This window comes from Manis pentadactyla, chromosome 2 (genome assembly GCF_030020395.1).
Source record: "Manis pentadactyla isolate mManPen7 chromosome 2, mManPen7.hap1, whole genome shotgun sequence".
Taxonomy (NCBI): domain Eukaryota; kingdom Metazoa; phylum Chordata; class Mammalia; order Pholidota; family Manidae; genus Manis; species Manis pentadactyla.
The window spans coordinates 84,088,901-84,103,723 of NC_080020.1; the positions used below are offsets into that span (position 1 = coordinate 84,088,901).

A 14,823-nucleotide genomic window follows, 5' to 3' on the forward strand; every position below is an offset into this window, starting at 1 on the left:
TAGGGGTGTATAATCAAAATATTATATTTTAAAGTACTTAAAAGAATTTTATTCTCTGTCTTACTGGCTCCAAGGTAGTTAGCTGATTCTAGAGGGAAGAAAACACTTGATGCAATAGTTTGATTAAAAGTTAAAATCCATGGATAAGCTTTAAGTAGAAGCCACATGTCATATACAGACACTCAGGCAGCTCTGTGGAGAGGTCCACACAGAGTGAAACTAAAGCCTCCTGCTCACAGCCGTGTGAGTGAGCCATCTTAAAAGCAGATCCTCCAGCTCCAGTCAAGCTTTTAAATATTTGTATCTCCAGTTAGCTTCTTGACCTGGACCTCATAAGAGACAGTGAGATAGAACCACCCACTTAGCTGTTTTCAAATTCCTGACCCACAGTAACTATGGGATTATAAATATTTATTATTGTTTTAAGCCACCAAGTTTTGGGGTAATTTATTAGGTTGCAACAAAGAACTAATTCAGAACCTAAATGTAGGTTTACAATAGGGGGAAAAACTCAACGAAAGTTATTTACTGCCTTCTGATGAGAACAGAGTTAGAGGATATATAAATAGACTTCAGGTCATAATATCAGGTTACAGAGGGAATATCATAACAACAGGTTACAGAGGGAATTAGTAGATGTGGATATTTGGTGAAGCAGACTATCCATCATCTAAAATACTGCCGAAGCAACGTATCCACTTGCTTGGGGCTACCAACCCAGATTTCCAGAAAAGTGAGGCTCTAGTTCCCACCTTTTCCCTTCCTTCAGTTCTCTTTCTCATGCTCTGAAAGAAAGCAGTGTACTCTGCATTTTCTTTGCTGAACAAAACATGAAGATCAAGGCATAAATTCTTAATATTCTTGTACATTACTTGTATATGAATTATATATTTAATTGTATCTACTTTTAGTTTCAATTCCTCTATTTGGCATTAAATTCCTGTAATAAAGTAGTTCAAAAGTGAAATCACCCTGTTGAGTCTTAATAATTTTTAAAGGATTTGGCTCATATTCTTTCTGTGTGGTATATTTTCCTCTCCTAGAATGCTTTATTTTATTTATTTTTAAATTAAAGTATCACTGATACACAATCTTATGAAGGTTTCACATGGACAACATTGTAGAATGCTTTATTATACGAAGCAAAATGTATATATCTTTAATTTTTAGATACATATAAAATATAGGAATTCAGATCCTTTCTCTCATTCTAATATTAACATGGAAATTTGGGTTTCTTTTAATATAATGTTATTTAAAGCCTACTCCCCACATCCTCTTTATCTGTAGTCTTTCTTTTATTAAATACATTTATTGAATACTTACTCTGTGCCAGATACAGAGATAGGCACTGGGAATATAAAGATGATTAAAACATATATCTGTAGCAAAAACTAGGAAGCAACTTAAACATCTATCAATAGGGTACTGGTTAAGTAAATTATAGTCTAGTCGTATAGTACATTCAATAATAGTCTGTTACTCGGCTACTAAAAAGAATGAAGAAGTTCAGCCTATGCTGATATGGAACAATCTCCAAGATCTGTTGGAGAGGTAGTGGGAAAGAAGTCAAGATACAGCAGAATGTGTCTAGTATATAATCACTTGTGTAAGAAAACATATGTATTCATATGTATGTATATGTACATATATACCTACTGGACTAGACTAACCAAAAATTCAGAAGAAGCTAGAATGAGGGCTGACTTAGAAAAAAACTGTTATATGACTGGAGGACAGGGAGGAGTACAAATTACTTTTATTGTATACTTTTCTGAGTTTTTTGTATTTTGAACTTTATTCATTATAATTCGAGTACAGGACAGAGAGATATATAAGAAAAAGCATAATACACAGTATATTAGGCACTATGATAAAGTAGGTACATGAAAGAAGAAGGGGGTTATTTTTCTCTAGGACTGCAGTGGGTAAGGAGGTCAGGGAGATCTTCATAGAGGAGGCTACCTGAGGAGTAGTAACAGTTTAAGAACTGACCAGTTTCTTCATGAGACTCTGGGGAGCAGGAACAGCAACATAGGTACAAATGGAAGATATAACTATTTCCTGGAACCTGATAAACTTCCATTTACTCCTACAGAACCCAGTCTAAATTCTTGTTCTATCTGCTAGGTCCACTTCACCAGCAGCTAAACTACAAACATTTCTGATCTTTTCTTCCTTCCTACTTCAGTTCTTCCCTCCTTCCTTCTCTCCCTCTTTTTTTTTTTTTTTTTTTTGGTAATGGAAGGAATACGTATTTCAACAAATTACAGTTCAGTAGAAACTACATTAATTTTTTATTGGGTAAAGATGTTATAGATAAACCCTAAACTCTGTATTGTTGATGGTGTTTAGAGTTGTATGCTAGCACACATTTCCAGTAACACATGTTTTGTCTGGGCTCCTTCACATGAACAATCTCCCTCTAGGTGGCAGAGTTACTTCTTTTGAATGGAGCTGATCCATTATTTACAAGTGACTATGGCAAGTGTGCTTTGGATGAAGCCAAAGATTCACGTATGAAGCGTCTCCTTGAGAGATATGTTCCTAAACATCAGAAACATCTTGTATCAGGTAAGATTAAACTGTCCTGTTATAGCTATTCATCATGTCGGTAGAGAGTTATAGAAATTGAATTTAGATTTATGGAAATTATTTTCCTCATTCTTTATGGCTATACTTCTGCCTTTTCATCAATTACATTGTTAAATTGAACTACAAAAGAGCTTGATTTGCAGTTGTCAGTAAAAAGATTATGTAAGAATAAGTTAAATACATGGCACATTCTTTATATGCTCCTTAATATATCAGTTAGATTTTTCTTGAGAGCACAGCATTCTGCTGCTCAAAACCCTACAGTGGCTCTCCATTTACTCTAAAAGAAATGCCTTACAAGCCCCTGTATTATCTGGCCACCCTATCAGTTAATCTCTTCTACCACTCTCTACCTCTGTCACTCAGCTTCAGTCCTGCTGGCCTCCTTGCTGTTACTCAGATATGCTTCCCTCACCTCCTTCAAGTCTTAGTTCAGATATCTTCTCAGTGAGGCCTATACCACCCTATTTAATATTGCAACCTGATTCCTTCTCACCTTTATTAGTTATCTATTACTATGTAACAGTTACCTCAAAACTTTCACAACTTAAAACAACAAACATTTATTATCTCTTACAGTTTCTGAGGGTTAGAAATCTAGGAGCAGTTTAGCTGAGTACTTTTGGATCAGAGTCTCTCACAGGCTGTAGCTCTCAGCAAGGTCTGTCTGTAGTCATCTTAAGGCTCACCTAGGGCAGGAAAACCCACTTTCAAGCTCACTTACATGGTTACTGGCAGGCCTAAGTTCCCACTGGTAGTCAACTGGAGGCTTCAGTTACTTGCCACATGAGTCTTTCCTTAGGGCTGCTGACAGCCTGGCAGCTGACTCAGAGCAAGTGATCTGAGTGAGACACTGTACCCAAGACAAAAACAAGACAGACTTTTAATAACCTAATCACCATCACTTTGCCATACTCTTTTTGTTATAAATGAGTCACTAAGTTTGGGCCATACTTAAGCCCAAGGGGAGCAGCATTAAACTCTACCTCTTGAAAGGAAGAATATCAAAAATTTTATGAACAGTTTTTTAGAACCGCCATACTCACTGCAGTCTCTCTTACTTTACTCTATTTGTCCCTTCCCATAGCACTTAACACCTTCTAACACACTGGGCAACTTATTTTTAAATTTTTATCTTCTCCTCCAGAATCTAAGCTCCATGAAGCAAAGGATTTTTGTTTTCTCTAGTGATGAATACTAAAGTGCCATGTACATAGAAGGGATTCATCAAATAGTTGTTGAATAAGTAGTGTGTCAGTCCTCTGAAACAAAAAAAAATTCTTTCCATTAAAGAGATATATATTCATTCACTTTATTAAACTTTATTTTAATAAAATTTTCCCCAAGAGGTAATTGTTTGAATGCCATTGACTAAGACTTGGATCAAAACATCCTACTTTATAATAAAGAGACAAATTCATTGGTAATTAAAGGCCACCAAGAGGTAATTAAATGCTTCTATATAGCAAAATATTTCTTCCCCTGTAGCATTTCAGCAGAAAATAAGTGGAACAGACTGCATCAGGTCTATAGATGCACATTGAGATAGATTATTACATTCATACTTACATTTCAAGCTGTATGAAAAATTGCAAATATCCAGTTGGAAGCAAAAGTATTTATATTTTTAAATTTTTGCCTTGATAATTGATTCTCTATTTTATGATAGGATACATTGTTTTGTTCTTCTGAGAGTGTGTTCTCCAAGCATTCTAAATCCAGATCTCCTGTTTACTGGTGCCCACTTCTGACCTATACCTACTCAAGGAAATTACATTTATGGAAAGAATCCCAAACCTTTCTTTTTAGGACTTAGCTCCCACTCTTCCTTTGTGAGGGAATTTACCAAGCTGAGCTGTATTATCACGCTTCATTAGTATGATGGTTTGAATATTTCTGAAGTTTGAACTTTCAAAGTCTGTTATTAATTGCCAGTCTACTTACCAATATAAATGCAAAATTGGTTTGCTTAAATAAAGTTATCTGTATACTTATCCAGAGTATTCATTTTTAAATTCCAGTTGAAGATCTTTTAACTGTGTGAGTGATGGATAAAGAATCTTCCTCGTGCAATAGAGATTTGCTGCTTTTCTGTATTAAGAGTAAAATACATCTACTTTGGAATAGGACAAGGGTTCATTCTTATTAACTTTATAGCCTTGCGTAAATTAACATCCCTACTTTTCTCACCTGTAAATTGGGCTTATAATACCTACTCCTCTACTTATATATCTCTGGAATTATTATTGTGAGGATTGGAGTTAATGTATGTAAAATACCTCAGTATAGTACCCGGCACATGACAAAAGCTCAAAGCAACAGTGAAAAAAATACAGCTACATCACCAAAGTTTACCCCTCAGAATTTGTATTTGTGTAGTCTTTTTTAAGTTGGTTATGCAGGAGCATGTAGATTCTTAAAACCAAGAGGAAATAAAAGCCCTTTTCTTGCTTCCAGACTCTTAGGAACCATGACTGATGGGGTGGTTCCTGGAAAATATTTTTCTCCTCTTTTATTTCAGAAGCAAAGTTAGAAGAAGGTACAGCGTCCTTTCTGCTCTTGAAAAATAATTTTAAAAATTAATAATGGAGTACTTCTATGTGCCAGGAATTCCTCTAAACTCTTTACATGCGTTATCTCATTTAATCTTCACAATTCTATAAGGTAGGGACTATTCCTACCTTCATTTTATGGAGATGAGGCAGAGACATTAAGAAGCTTACCCATAAGTCAAGATAGAAACTCAGGAACAGACTCCAGAGACTATACTTGCATGATGAACATTCTATTTTACTTGCTTGAGGGACATTCTGTGTGCCCACCCTCAACTGAATGAGTTGAATGAGTGAATACCAGGCCTCATTATGCACATTATAATTTGATAGCTATCATGAAAATTATTCCCAAGAAATAAATTAAATTGCTTTTTTCCCAGTTATATCCTTGTTAAAATATTTTTATATCTAGCTCATAACATATTTATAAGAAAATTTGTATTCTTTACATATCACATCTAAGATGTTCATTTGTTCTTTTCTCTATAAAATCTTCTGTATTCAAGGTACTGTTTCTAGGTTTTTACTTTTTATGGCCAAAGGCATATATAGGCAACTATAATTCTGCCTTCAGTATTTAAAGAAGAAACTGAAAGAGACACTAAAGTAATTTTATTATCAACCTAGACACATTTTTTTCAAACCATCTTTTTTTTTCTTATGCATTCTTAAGATTGGCCTTTTCCATGCTTATATGTTTCACTTTTAAGAATAGGAAGCCCTCAAACTAGAACCTTATTAAGCAGACATATTAGAAAATGATTTTAATCCAGTTCGTTGTGAGAGAATTTTTTGCCTTGTAGAAGTAGCTTGTACATAGTTGCACATCTGGATCAATGGAGAATATACAAGTACTGAGTTCTGTCCATCATCGGCATTATTTTGTTGGGTCTCTTGCTTTTCCTACAGAAATGTTTTCAGCTCTTTCAAGGTAGTATTTGGTTTCTAATAAATACAGAAATTATAAATTCTATAGAAACATTATATGTTCCAATTTTAATAGAAAAATGCTCACATACTTTCATTTATTCCATTTGGTTTTCTCATGACAGAGGACTTGTGGGTTTTAAAAGTCTAGAGTCTGATCACTGGAGGCTGTTTTCATTGATTTTCTCTTTTTGTTTACAGCTCAAAAGAATAGCACTGACTCATTAGAAATAAAGGATGCACACCAGCATAAGGTACATCTCTGTTTAGCAATAAACATTCTTTATACAGTGCACTTGCTTGTTATTTTATAGATCATCAGAGGGGAAAGAAAAACTGCTGAAGCATACATCAGGAATGGTGACTTCACCTTTGTTTTTAAGAAACTTTGTAATAATTAATGAGAATTGGATGGTTCTGGGCTGTTAGTTTGGGAAGCAATTGAGTAAATTACCATATCTGGTCATACAGATGTATCAGTAGACATTTCCTTTTTCCTCCTCTTCAAGAAGCCATGAGATTTATCAACCATGTCAAATTTACTTTGACCTAAGCATAGTACAGGTCAAAGGTGTTGATACCATCCCTTCAAAGTTTACTTGGTGGGCAGTTACTTTTCATCTTGTGCTTGGGTTACAGTGAGTGAGAGAATATAGTTTCTGTTTTAATTTTAGCAGCCCACAATAAACATTCCATACAGACCAGTTTGGCAGCATATCTGTCATCTTGTTAAATACCTTCTTCCGTTTGCCTACCTATGGTCTCTCACAGATACCATAGGAAGAAACTCCCTTAATTCTAGTTCTGTATAACAGTTAGGAGAGGAGAGTGTCTAAACATTCTTGTTTAGTTATTTTTAAAGCCTACAAAAATTAAGTAGATTAATTTTTTATATTTCATAGGATTAATAGTGCTAAGTAGTGGCAAAAAGAAATGAAAATGTATGGTAGAAAATCAAGATTAGTTCACAACTGGGTCTGAGTCCATTATATTTTCCTTTCTTCTATTAGTCTACTTCTCTGCAATATCAGGTTGTATATATTCCTGTTATATATCTATCTAAGCCATGAGGTTAGATAGAATTAGAAAATTGAATGGAATAGCATTTTGTTTAATCAACAATCTAGAATGAACTGAGTGTAGAACTACAACTGAAAATTAAATCTAACTTTATGTTCTGTTTTTATAGAAACAAAAATTCACTTCTAGAAGTTGTATTGGGTTTGTTTGTGAGGAAAATTTCAATAGACAGAAGCCAGAATATATAAAAGTTGCTGAAGGAAGCAAAGAGGGTTTGTTTATAAATAAAGAAGATGTATATGAACATTACCAAAAAGATTCCAAAAACATAGACTTTGGTTTATCCAACCATAAGCAATCAATTCCTAACCAAATATACTCTAAAGAACTCAGAAAGAATAATCTCCATAATGTCAAAGATCTTAGCACAAATGTGTCTAAAGATAAAGGAAGAAGAAACACACAACATAAGAGGACTCAAATAGATGATACAGTCCAAGAAAGCAATCCAAGAAAGACAATCGCTGTCTCTTCTAACAGAAAAATAAACAGAATGGTTACTCGTCAGCAACATATTCTTCAAACCCTTGATGACCTTCCAGAAAAATCATGTGAACCTTTCAACCCGGCTCTGTCAAGCTTGAAAAATGAATTAGGTGACACTATCAAGGCTTACTCAATTCCCAAAGACACACATATCCAGAACCTGGATTTATCAGATAGTCAGGAAATAGAATTCATAGAATTAGAATCCATTGACCAAACGCAAGCTGTCCCTTTCTCAGGACTTTCATTACATCAAGAAATTGAGTTTCCACTTGTTACTGTGGATCAGCAGCCTTACACTTACCAAGAACAGAACATTAGCCTTTATAAATCTCATGAAAATGATAACTCGGGTAAAAAAGATGAGAACCTTAATAAGCAGAAAAATTCTTTCCTATCCTTTATAAAGGAAAATTTTCATAATGATGGTGAGTGCTTTGCCTCTGAGAACACTGTAACATCTAAAAAAGTGATGTGTTCTACAAGTTGCAAAAATCACTATAATTATAAAGAGATAACAAATAGAGAAGAAATGGATTTTCAACAATTTTTACCTTCTAAAGGCCATCTTTCACAGGAAAATGAGTTAAAGACAGGCAGTCTAACCGTACATCCACAACAGGAAGCAGTTACTTTTTCTGACTTAAGTAATACAGTAGTTTCTTCTGAACAACACATTGCAAATTATGAGCAATGCATATGTGGAACTTCTTTCGATCACTCACCTGGTAATCCTGAGCATACTTCCGTGGCTTGTACAAGAACACTTTCAGCACATGAAATTTCAAAGTTGACTGGTCATGTGGAGCTATTCATAAGGCCTCAGGATTATAGCCCCAGAGCACCAGCCTCTTTAATGAATCAAACAGAGACACATATAGTGGAAAAGGTGAGTAAAGGAAAAGACACTGAAAGGAATTACACTGACAAAAGTCAAAAACAAAGTTCTTCAAGTGGGCCTTTATCCACAGTTGTTCATTCTCAAGTAATAAAAACAAATGAAGTTGAAAAAAGGAATCAAGACCTTCCAGAGAGTAAAATCATACATGATCCAAATTTCCATTCCACTGACAATATGAATGAAGAACTGACCAGCATCGCACAACTTAGTCAAGGAGGAGAGAAAGAAATTTCTCACAAACCAGGTATATTCCTACAGATTTACCTAGTTTAGAAATTTCCAACTGAATTCCACTCAGCCTATGCCCAAACTGACAAGAATGAGGACACATTAGGCTGTAATTTGGGGATACTATTAATTACTTAAATAATAGTGTTTACTTTGAAAGTCAAACCATTATTATCAAAGATCATTGCTAAATTGATTTTGACAGAAATTACTGAACAGTATTTCTATCTATTTTTATATTTATTTTTAATATAGCACATAGTACCGGGAATCCTAACAACATTTTCATAGCAGGAAATTGTTCAGTTGATTTCAGTGATTCACTGTATTCCCATCAGAATTGCAACTTTATATGTGTTATGTAAAAACATTCTTAAAAGTTTCAATTACCTTAAATAAAAAAGTCCAGCTAGAAACAGAAACTTGGAATGCTTACACAACTAGACTTCTACAATTACATGACTAGACCCTGGAGAAATGCAATACTGATAAAGCAAAATGTTTATTTTTCAGTTGAGGAATTAATTTATAATATCAATGGAGATGAAAGTGCTATACGAAATTATGAAGAGAAAAAAGATTCAGAAATTCATGTGCATACTAATATCCAAGAACACAAAAAAGTTCAGAATTTCAGAAAAGGACAGAATTTCTTGAAAACTACCTGCAACCAAGGTTTGTAGTCCTATACTTGTATAGGTAAAAGTTCACATGATCAAGCCCAGCAATCCATTCTATTTCAGGGAATTTCTAACCTTTAAATTTACTGTTTATTTTTTTTAGTCATTCACTAAATCGTAAGATTATTTCAGCTATATTTGTCAGATGGTTTTAAGGTACTAGTTGAGAATCTATTAGTCTTCAGATTTTTTCTAGTCGTATTTCTGCCTGGGACTTCTAATTTGTTATGTTAGAGGAGGTTTAACAGAATATTGAATGGGGGCAGTACATGTGAACTGTTCCAGATCCTTTAGACACTCCACTGTACCCTTTTAAAAAAGCATACCCACCAGTTTCTCTGTGTCAGGTGAATGCACTGTGTGTTTGGCAATATGGACAAGCTAACTATCTTTTAATAATTCTTGGAACTGGTTATATGATGGGCCACTTCAGGTTAAATATTAAGCACTGAAATGTTGATCTATCTACTGTCTAGTAAGATGTAGGAAGGACACTGGATTAGGCATTCTCTGTGACCCTTCTCCCATTGTCCTTCTCATGAAGCCCTTCTTATATATACCTCCTATAATGGGTTGACTGATGGGCCCCCCCCAAAAAACATATGTCCTTTTCTAATCTCTGTAACTTATGATTTATAAGTGTCCTTATAAAAGAAAAACAGAGGGATATTTGAAACACACAGGAGAAGATGATGTGAAGGTGGAGACTGAGGAATAATGTGTTCAAAAGCCAAGGATACCAAGGATTGCTGCTCTGCATCAGAAATTGGAAGAGACAAGGAAGGCTTCTCCCTCAGAACTTCCAGAAGGAGCAGACCCCTTTGTTTTGGACTTCTGGTCTCCAGAACTGAGATAATAAACATTTGTTGTGTGGAGCCACACAATTTGTGGAAATTTTTACAGCTGCCACAAGAAACTAATACATTTCCCTAGCAGCACTAAATCATATTTTAATGTAATTTTTTACGTATCTGTCATTCTACTAGACTCTTAGCCACTTGAAGTAGAGACAGTGTCTTTTCACCTGTATTTTTTCAGATCAGTACCTGAATAAATATTTGTTTGATTGAACTAATAAATAAATTGAACTATCTCAGTGGCAAGAATTCCAAATACTAACAAAGGCCAACTTACCTCTTGACCACCCACCAGGGAGTTAGGCCTTGAGCTCTGCTCCACTCCTCTCACCCTCCACAGATTTCAATCAGCATTTTAGTTTCTCACTTAAATATGAACAGAGTCAACATCAACAAGTAGTTGTGGAAAACCCCAGTATAAAAGAGACATTAAACTAATTTAAACAGATGGGAGGAACCCAGAAGAAACAGTAACAATGCAAGAATTGGGAAATATCTAAAAGTTAAAGGAAAAAAATATAGAAATGAAGGAACAGAGAACAACACAGAGCTCTTAGACGTAAAGAGTATAATATTTTTTAAAAACATAGGTATCTATAGCAGGGTTAGAAAATAAAGCTTTACAAGTTTTCTATATAGAACAAAAAAAGAAAACAATGAAATAAGGAGAGAAAAAAGGGCATCTCACTGTGAAATTTCAGAACAGGGATAAAGAGAAGATCCTAAGAGCTTCCAGAGAGGAAAAAACAGGTCACACACAAAGGAACTGAAAGCTGAGTATTTCTTACCTATTAATAAATAAATATATTTTTTCATACTTAATTTAGTAATGAAATATAATGCTACTAAGAAATCAACACTAACACAATGGATTCTATGAAGAAATTTTGTGTGAATTTAGTGTGAGTACTCTGTTTCCTTTCCAGTTTTTGTTTTCCTTTTCCTGCCAGATTTTGTTATTAAATGCTGTAGAAATCTATGATGGTAATAACATTGTGGAATTTTTTAGTTTTGCCCAAAAATATTTCTCATATGCCTACCTCCTTTGCTCCAGACGCACCAGGAACAAGGTGAGAGAATTGGTATCATAAGTAGTAATAGTTATTGGGAGAGATTTTTAAATTCAAACTTGGCAGTCCCACCATTTTAGATATTTTGTAATTTTAAAATATATTCTCTATATTTATATATAACATGAATTGTGTATTATATACATACATATAAAATATGACTTTATTCTTCAAATAAAGAATTTTTGAGTGCAAATTGCTGAAAAGCAGTATGCTTTTGTCTGGATGTCAGTGGAGTGTAGATGTGAGGCTCAGTCGACCCTGTGATCCATATAACCAAAGAAAAAGTAATCTTTTAACCTTTTCATCTCTTGCCCTGAAATTTTGTTATTATAATGGTTGCTGCCATTTAAGAAATAGAGCAAGGTAAGGATCCCATAGTTTAAGGCGATGGTCCTTAAATCTTAGTTTGCATCAGAGTCATCTGGAGAGCTTGTTAAAACACAGCTTGCTTGGTTCTATCCTCAGAAAGTCTGATTCAGTAGGTGTATTAGTATCTATTCTATAACAAATTACTAGAAACTTAAGAGTTTAATACAATGCACATTTATTATCTCATAATTTCTGTAGGTCAGGAATTGGGCATGACTTAGCCACGTCTTCTGCACAGGATCTTTTCACAGGCTACAGTCAAAGTGTTGGCTAGGATTGGGGTCTCATCTGAAGGCTCAACTAGGGACGGATCCACTTTTAAGCTCATGTGGTTGTTGGCAGAATATAGTTCCTTGAGGGTGGTTGTAGCCAACCTTTGGTCATCCTCTGTCTAGTCCTCCATTAGCTCTAACAGTCCTCCATTAGCTCTAACACTTGCTCCATGTTTCATCAAAACATGCAAGGTGAAGAAGGTAGAGTAATGTCTTGCCAATGAGTTTCAGCCCTGGGTGAGTTCACTCTTGATTCGGTGAGACTGAAAAATGACAATGGAACGTTCTTGGGGTAAAAGGGTTTATACCCAACTTTATTCCCACGGTGGCAGGTTGAGCACAAGAATCCCATCCACTCAGTGTGAGCCTGCATGCAACAGTCTCTGCCATGGGGCCTCTTTGCCCCCATAGCTGTCTCAGTCTCTGTCCTTGGCACTGCCTCCACTGCAGCCTCTAGTCTCCTGCAGCCTTGCAGCCGAGTGCACTAGGCAGAACTCTTTTATATAGAGTCAGTAGTAATGTATTGCCCACACATGTGTAGTAAGCAAGCCAACCAGGGTCAGTTGAGAATCCTGGCCATAAGAACTTCCATTTTCTCTACAAGTGAGTATGCTAGCAAGACAGAAAATGTTACAGTCTGTTGGAACCTAATCAAGGAAATGAATACCTTCAGTATTGAGGTATGCTATTGATTAGAAGCAAATTATTTGAGAGGGAGGCTTATACAGGGCCATAAATACTAGGAGGTGAGGATCATTAGGTGACATCTTAAAGTCTGCCCTCCAGAATAGGCTTGGGGTAGGTTGGAGAACTTGCATTTTTAACAAGTTTCCTGGTAATAATGATACTGTTAATCTGGGACTACACTTTGAGAACTCCAGGTTTAAAGAATACTCTTGTTTCATCACCTTCGTCCTCTACCTCATATGAAGCTTCTCTGATGCAGTTTCTACAGAGAATAAACCTCCATGTTCCTGGCTTGGGGATGGGGACCTTGGGTAAGAGGTATGATTGCTAGGCAATTTGGACCTGGGAAAGAGGACTTAGAGTCCCAACTTTTCTATATATATTCTTCCGGTTAATCTCCCTTTTTTAGCCCTATTCCACACGCTTGCCTTTCATGGCACCTGATGCCCCCAAATGCTCAGTACCTGGGTTCAGATGGGCTTTCTTCCTCTGTGATTCCTTTTGCAGGCATTTGGGTAAGATCATTCCCATTCTGCCAAGTCATTTAACTCCTCTCCATCAGTGACTTTCCAGTTCCCCCAGATTTTTTGAAGTTTTTACCTCTATTATTTCCTCTTCTTTTTTTTATATGGTATTAAAAATATCTTTCACTATCACCTTAGTGTGGTTTGGGGAGAAGATGGGGGAAAAAACATGGTCAGTTCAGTTTTTAACTGCAACTTAAGTCTCTTTGAGGTGCAAGGAAAAATTTTTCTTAAATCTTTGGATAATGATATCGGACTGCATTTTTTATGAAAGAAGAGTAAAAATGCTAATAAGCCATAGTTTGGTTCTTGTCATCTTTTGTGATCAGAAACATAGGAAGAGGATTTTTATAAAATCACAATTTGTTTTAAGAAAAATTGTATCCATAGCTGAAGGACTACTGGGAGTGAAATGAGTGTAGAACTGAAGCAAGTTTAAATGTTTTAATCAAACTTATGATAGAACAACTATTAAATGATTTCAAAATAATATGCTTTGATGCTCCATAAACTTTCAGAAGTTAAATTTTAAAATGGTTACAGCAAAGATAATATTAATTGATGTGTGTTTCTGTGTAGTACACCATACTTAGGATATTTTGAGGAAATTGCTGTGTATTTTCTAAGCTTCTTTATAATAATTAGCACTTGGCAGAAAAGAAGGCTCAGTTTTGCTTGCAAATTTACAGAAATGAAAACAGCTGGGATCAATAAGCAGCACACCAGAGGGGAAAGCCAGCTTCATTTGGCTGCCAGAAAAGGAAATTTGTCTTTGGTGAAAGCTCTAATAGAATCTGGAGCAAATGTGAATCTAAAAGATAATGCAGGTTTGGATTCTTTTAATTTTAATTGTCTTTATAATTTGAACTCACTGAAATACACATTTCATCTACCTTCCCCTAATTTAGATCCTGGCTAATTTTGAATAGGCTTTTTTATATTGTTATTTAGTTGAATAGTTAGATTTATCTTGGTTCCCACCAATTTTTAACAACCTCCTTCGATACAGTTTTTAATATACATTTGGGAGAATTCAGAGGGAACATACAGAATTAGAAGTTAAGGGGAGCTTTATTTAGACCTTTTTCTTGGCGATCTTAATACCATTCTCTGGAATTTTGGAGAGAATGCCAAATGTTTCCCATTTTCCTGTCCCTTCTTTCCTTTCCCCTCTCTTTCTACTGTTCATTTTTTGTCCCTTATTTTATTTAAACCTCCATTTTTAAATTGATCTTCTAACATCTTGCTCAAGCACAAAAGAATCTCGTGTGAGGAATTCCAGAATGAAAAACTCAAAAATTGATTTTAAGAATCAAATGTCATTTTAAAGAGAAATGTAACAATGCGAAGATACAAAAAAGAATATCAGACATGATCTTACTCTATTTTAATATCTAAGTTGAAACAAACTGATATAAATAGTATTTACTCTGGTCCATTATATTTTGTTCTGTGAGTCTTCTGTTTGGAACTTATGTCAACAAATATTTTGGTAAGATTGTTTTCAGAAATGAAACCTATGCATTTTAAGGCCATAGTTTTCAATATTACCTCATGTACAATACTTGTAAATACACTTGAATCAATAT

The 14,823-nt window shown here is 35.0% G+C and overlaps 1 protein-coding gene across 1 annotated transcript in view; it reads left to right on the forward strand.

The window, feature by feature from the left end:
* The window catches only part of ANKRD31 (ankyrin repeat domain 31), a 166,429-nt gene that overhangs the window by 87,884 nt on the left and 63,722 nt on the right, over nt 1-14,823 (forward strand). Inside the window, exons 12-16 of the mRNA XM_036886106.2 lie at nt 2,430-2,574; nt 6,279-6,331; nt 7,267-8,788; nt 9,286-9,447; nt 13,924-14,061. Coding sequence (XP_036742001.2) covers nt 2,430-2,574; nt 6,279-6,331; nt 7,267-8,788; nt 9,286-9,447; nt 13,924-14,061 — 2,020 coding nt within the window. The remainder of the gene's footprint in view (nt 1-2,429; nt 2,575-6,278; nt 6,332-7,266; nt 8,789-9,285; nt 9,448-13,923; nt 14,062-14,823) is intronic.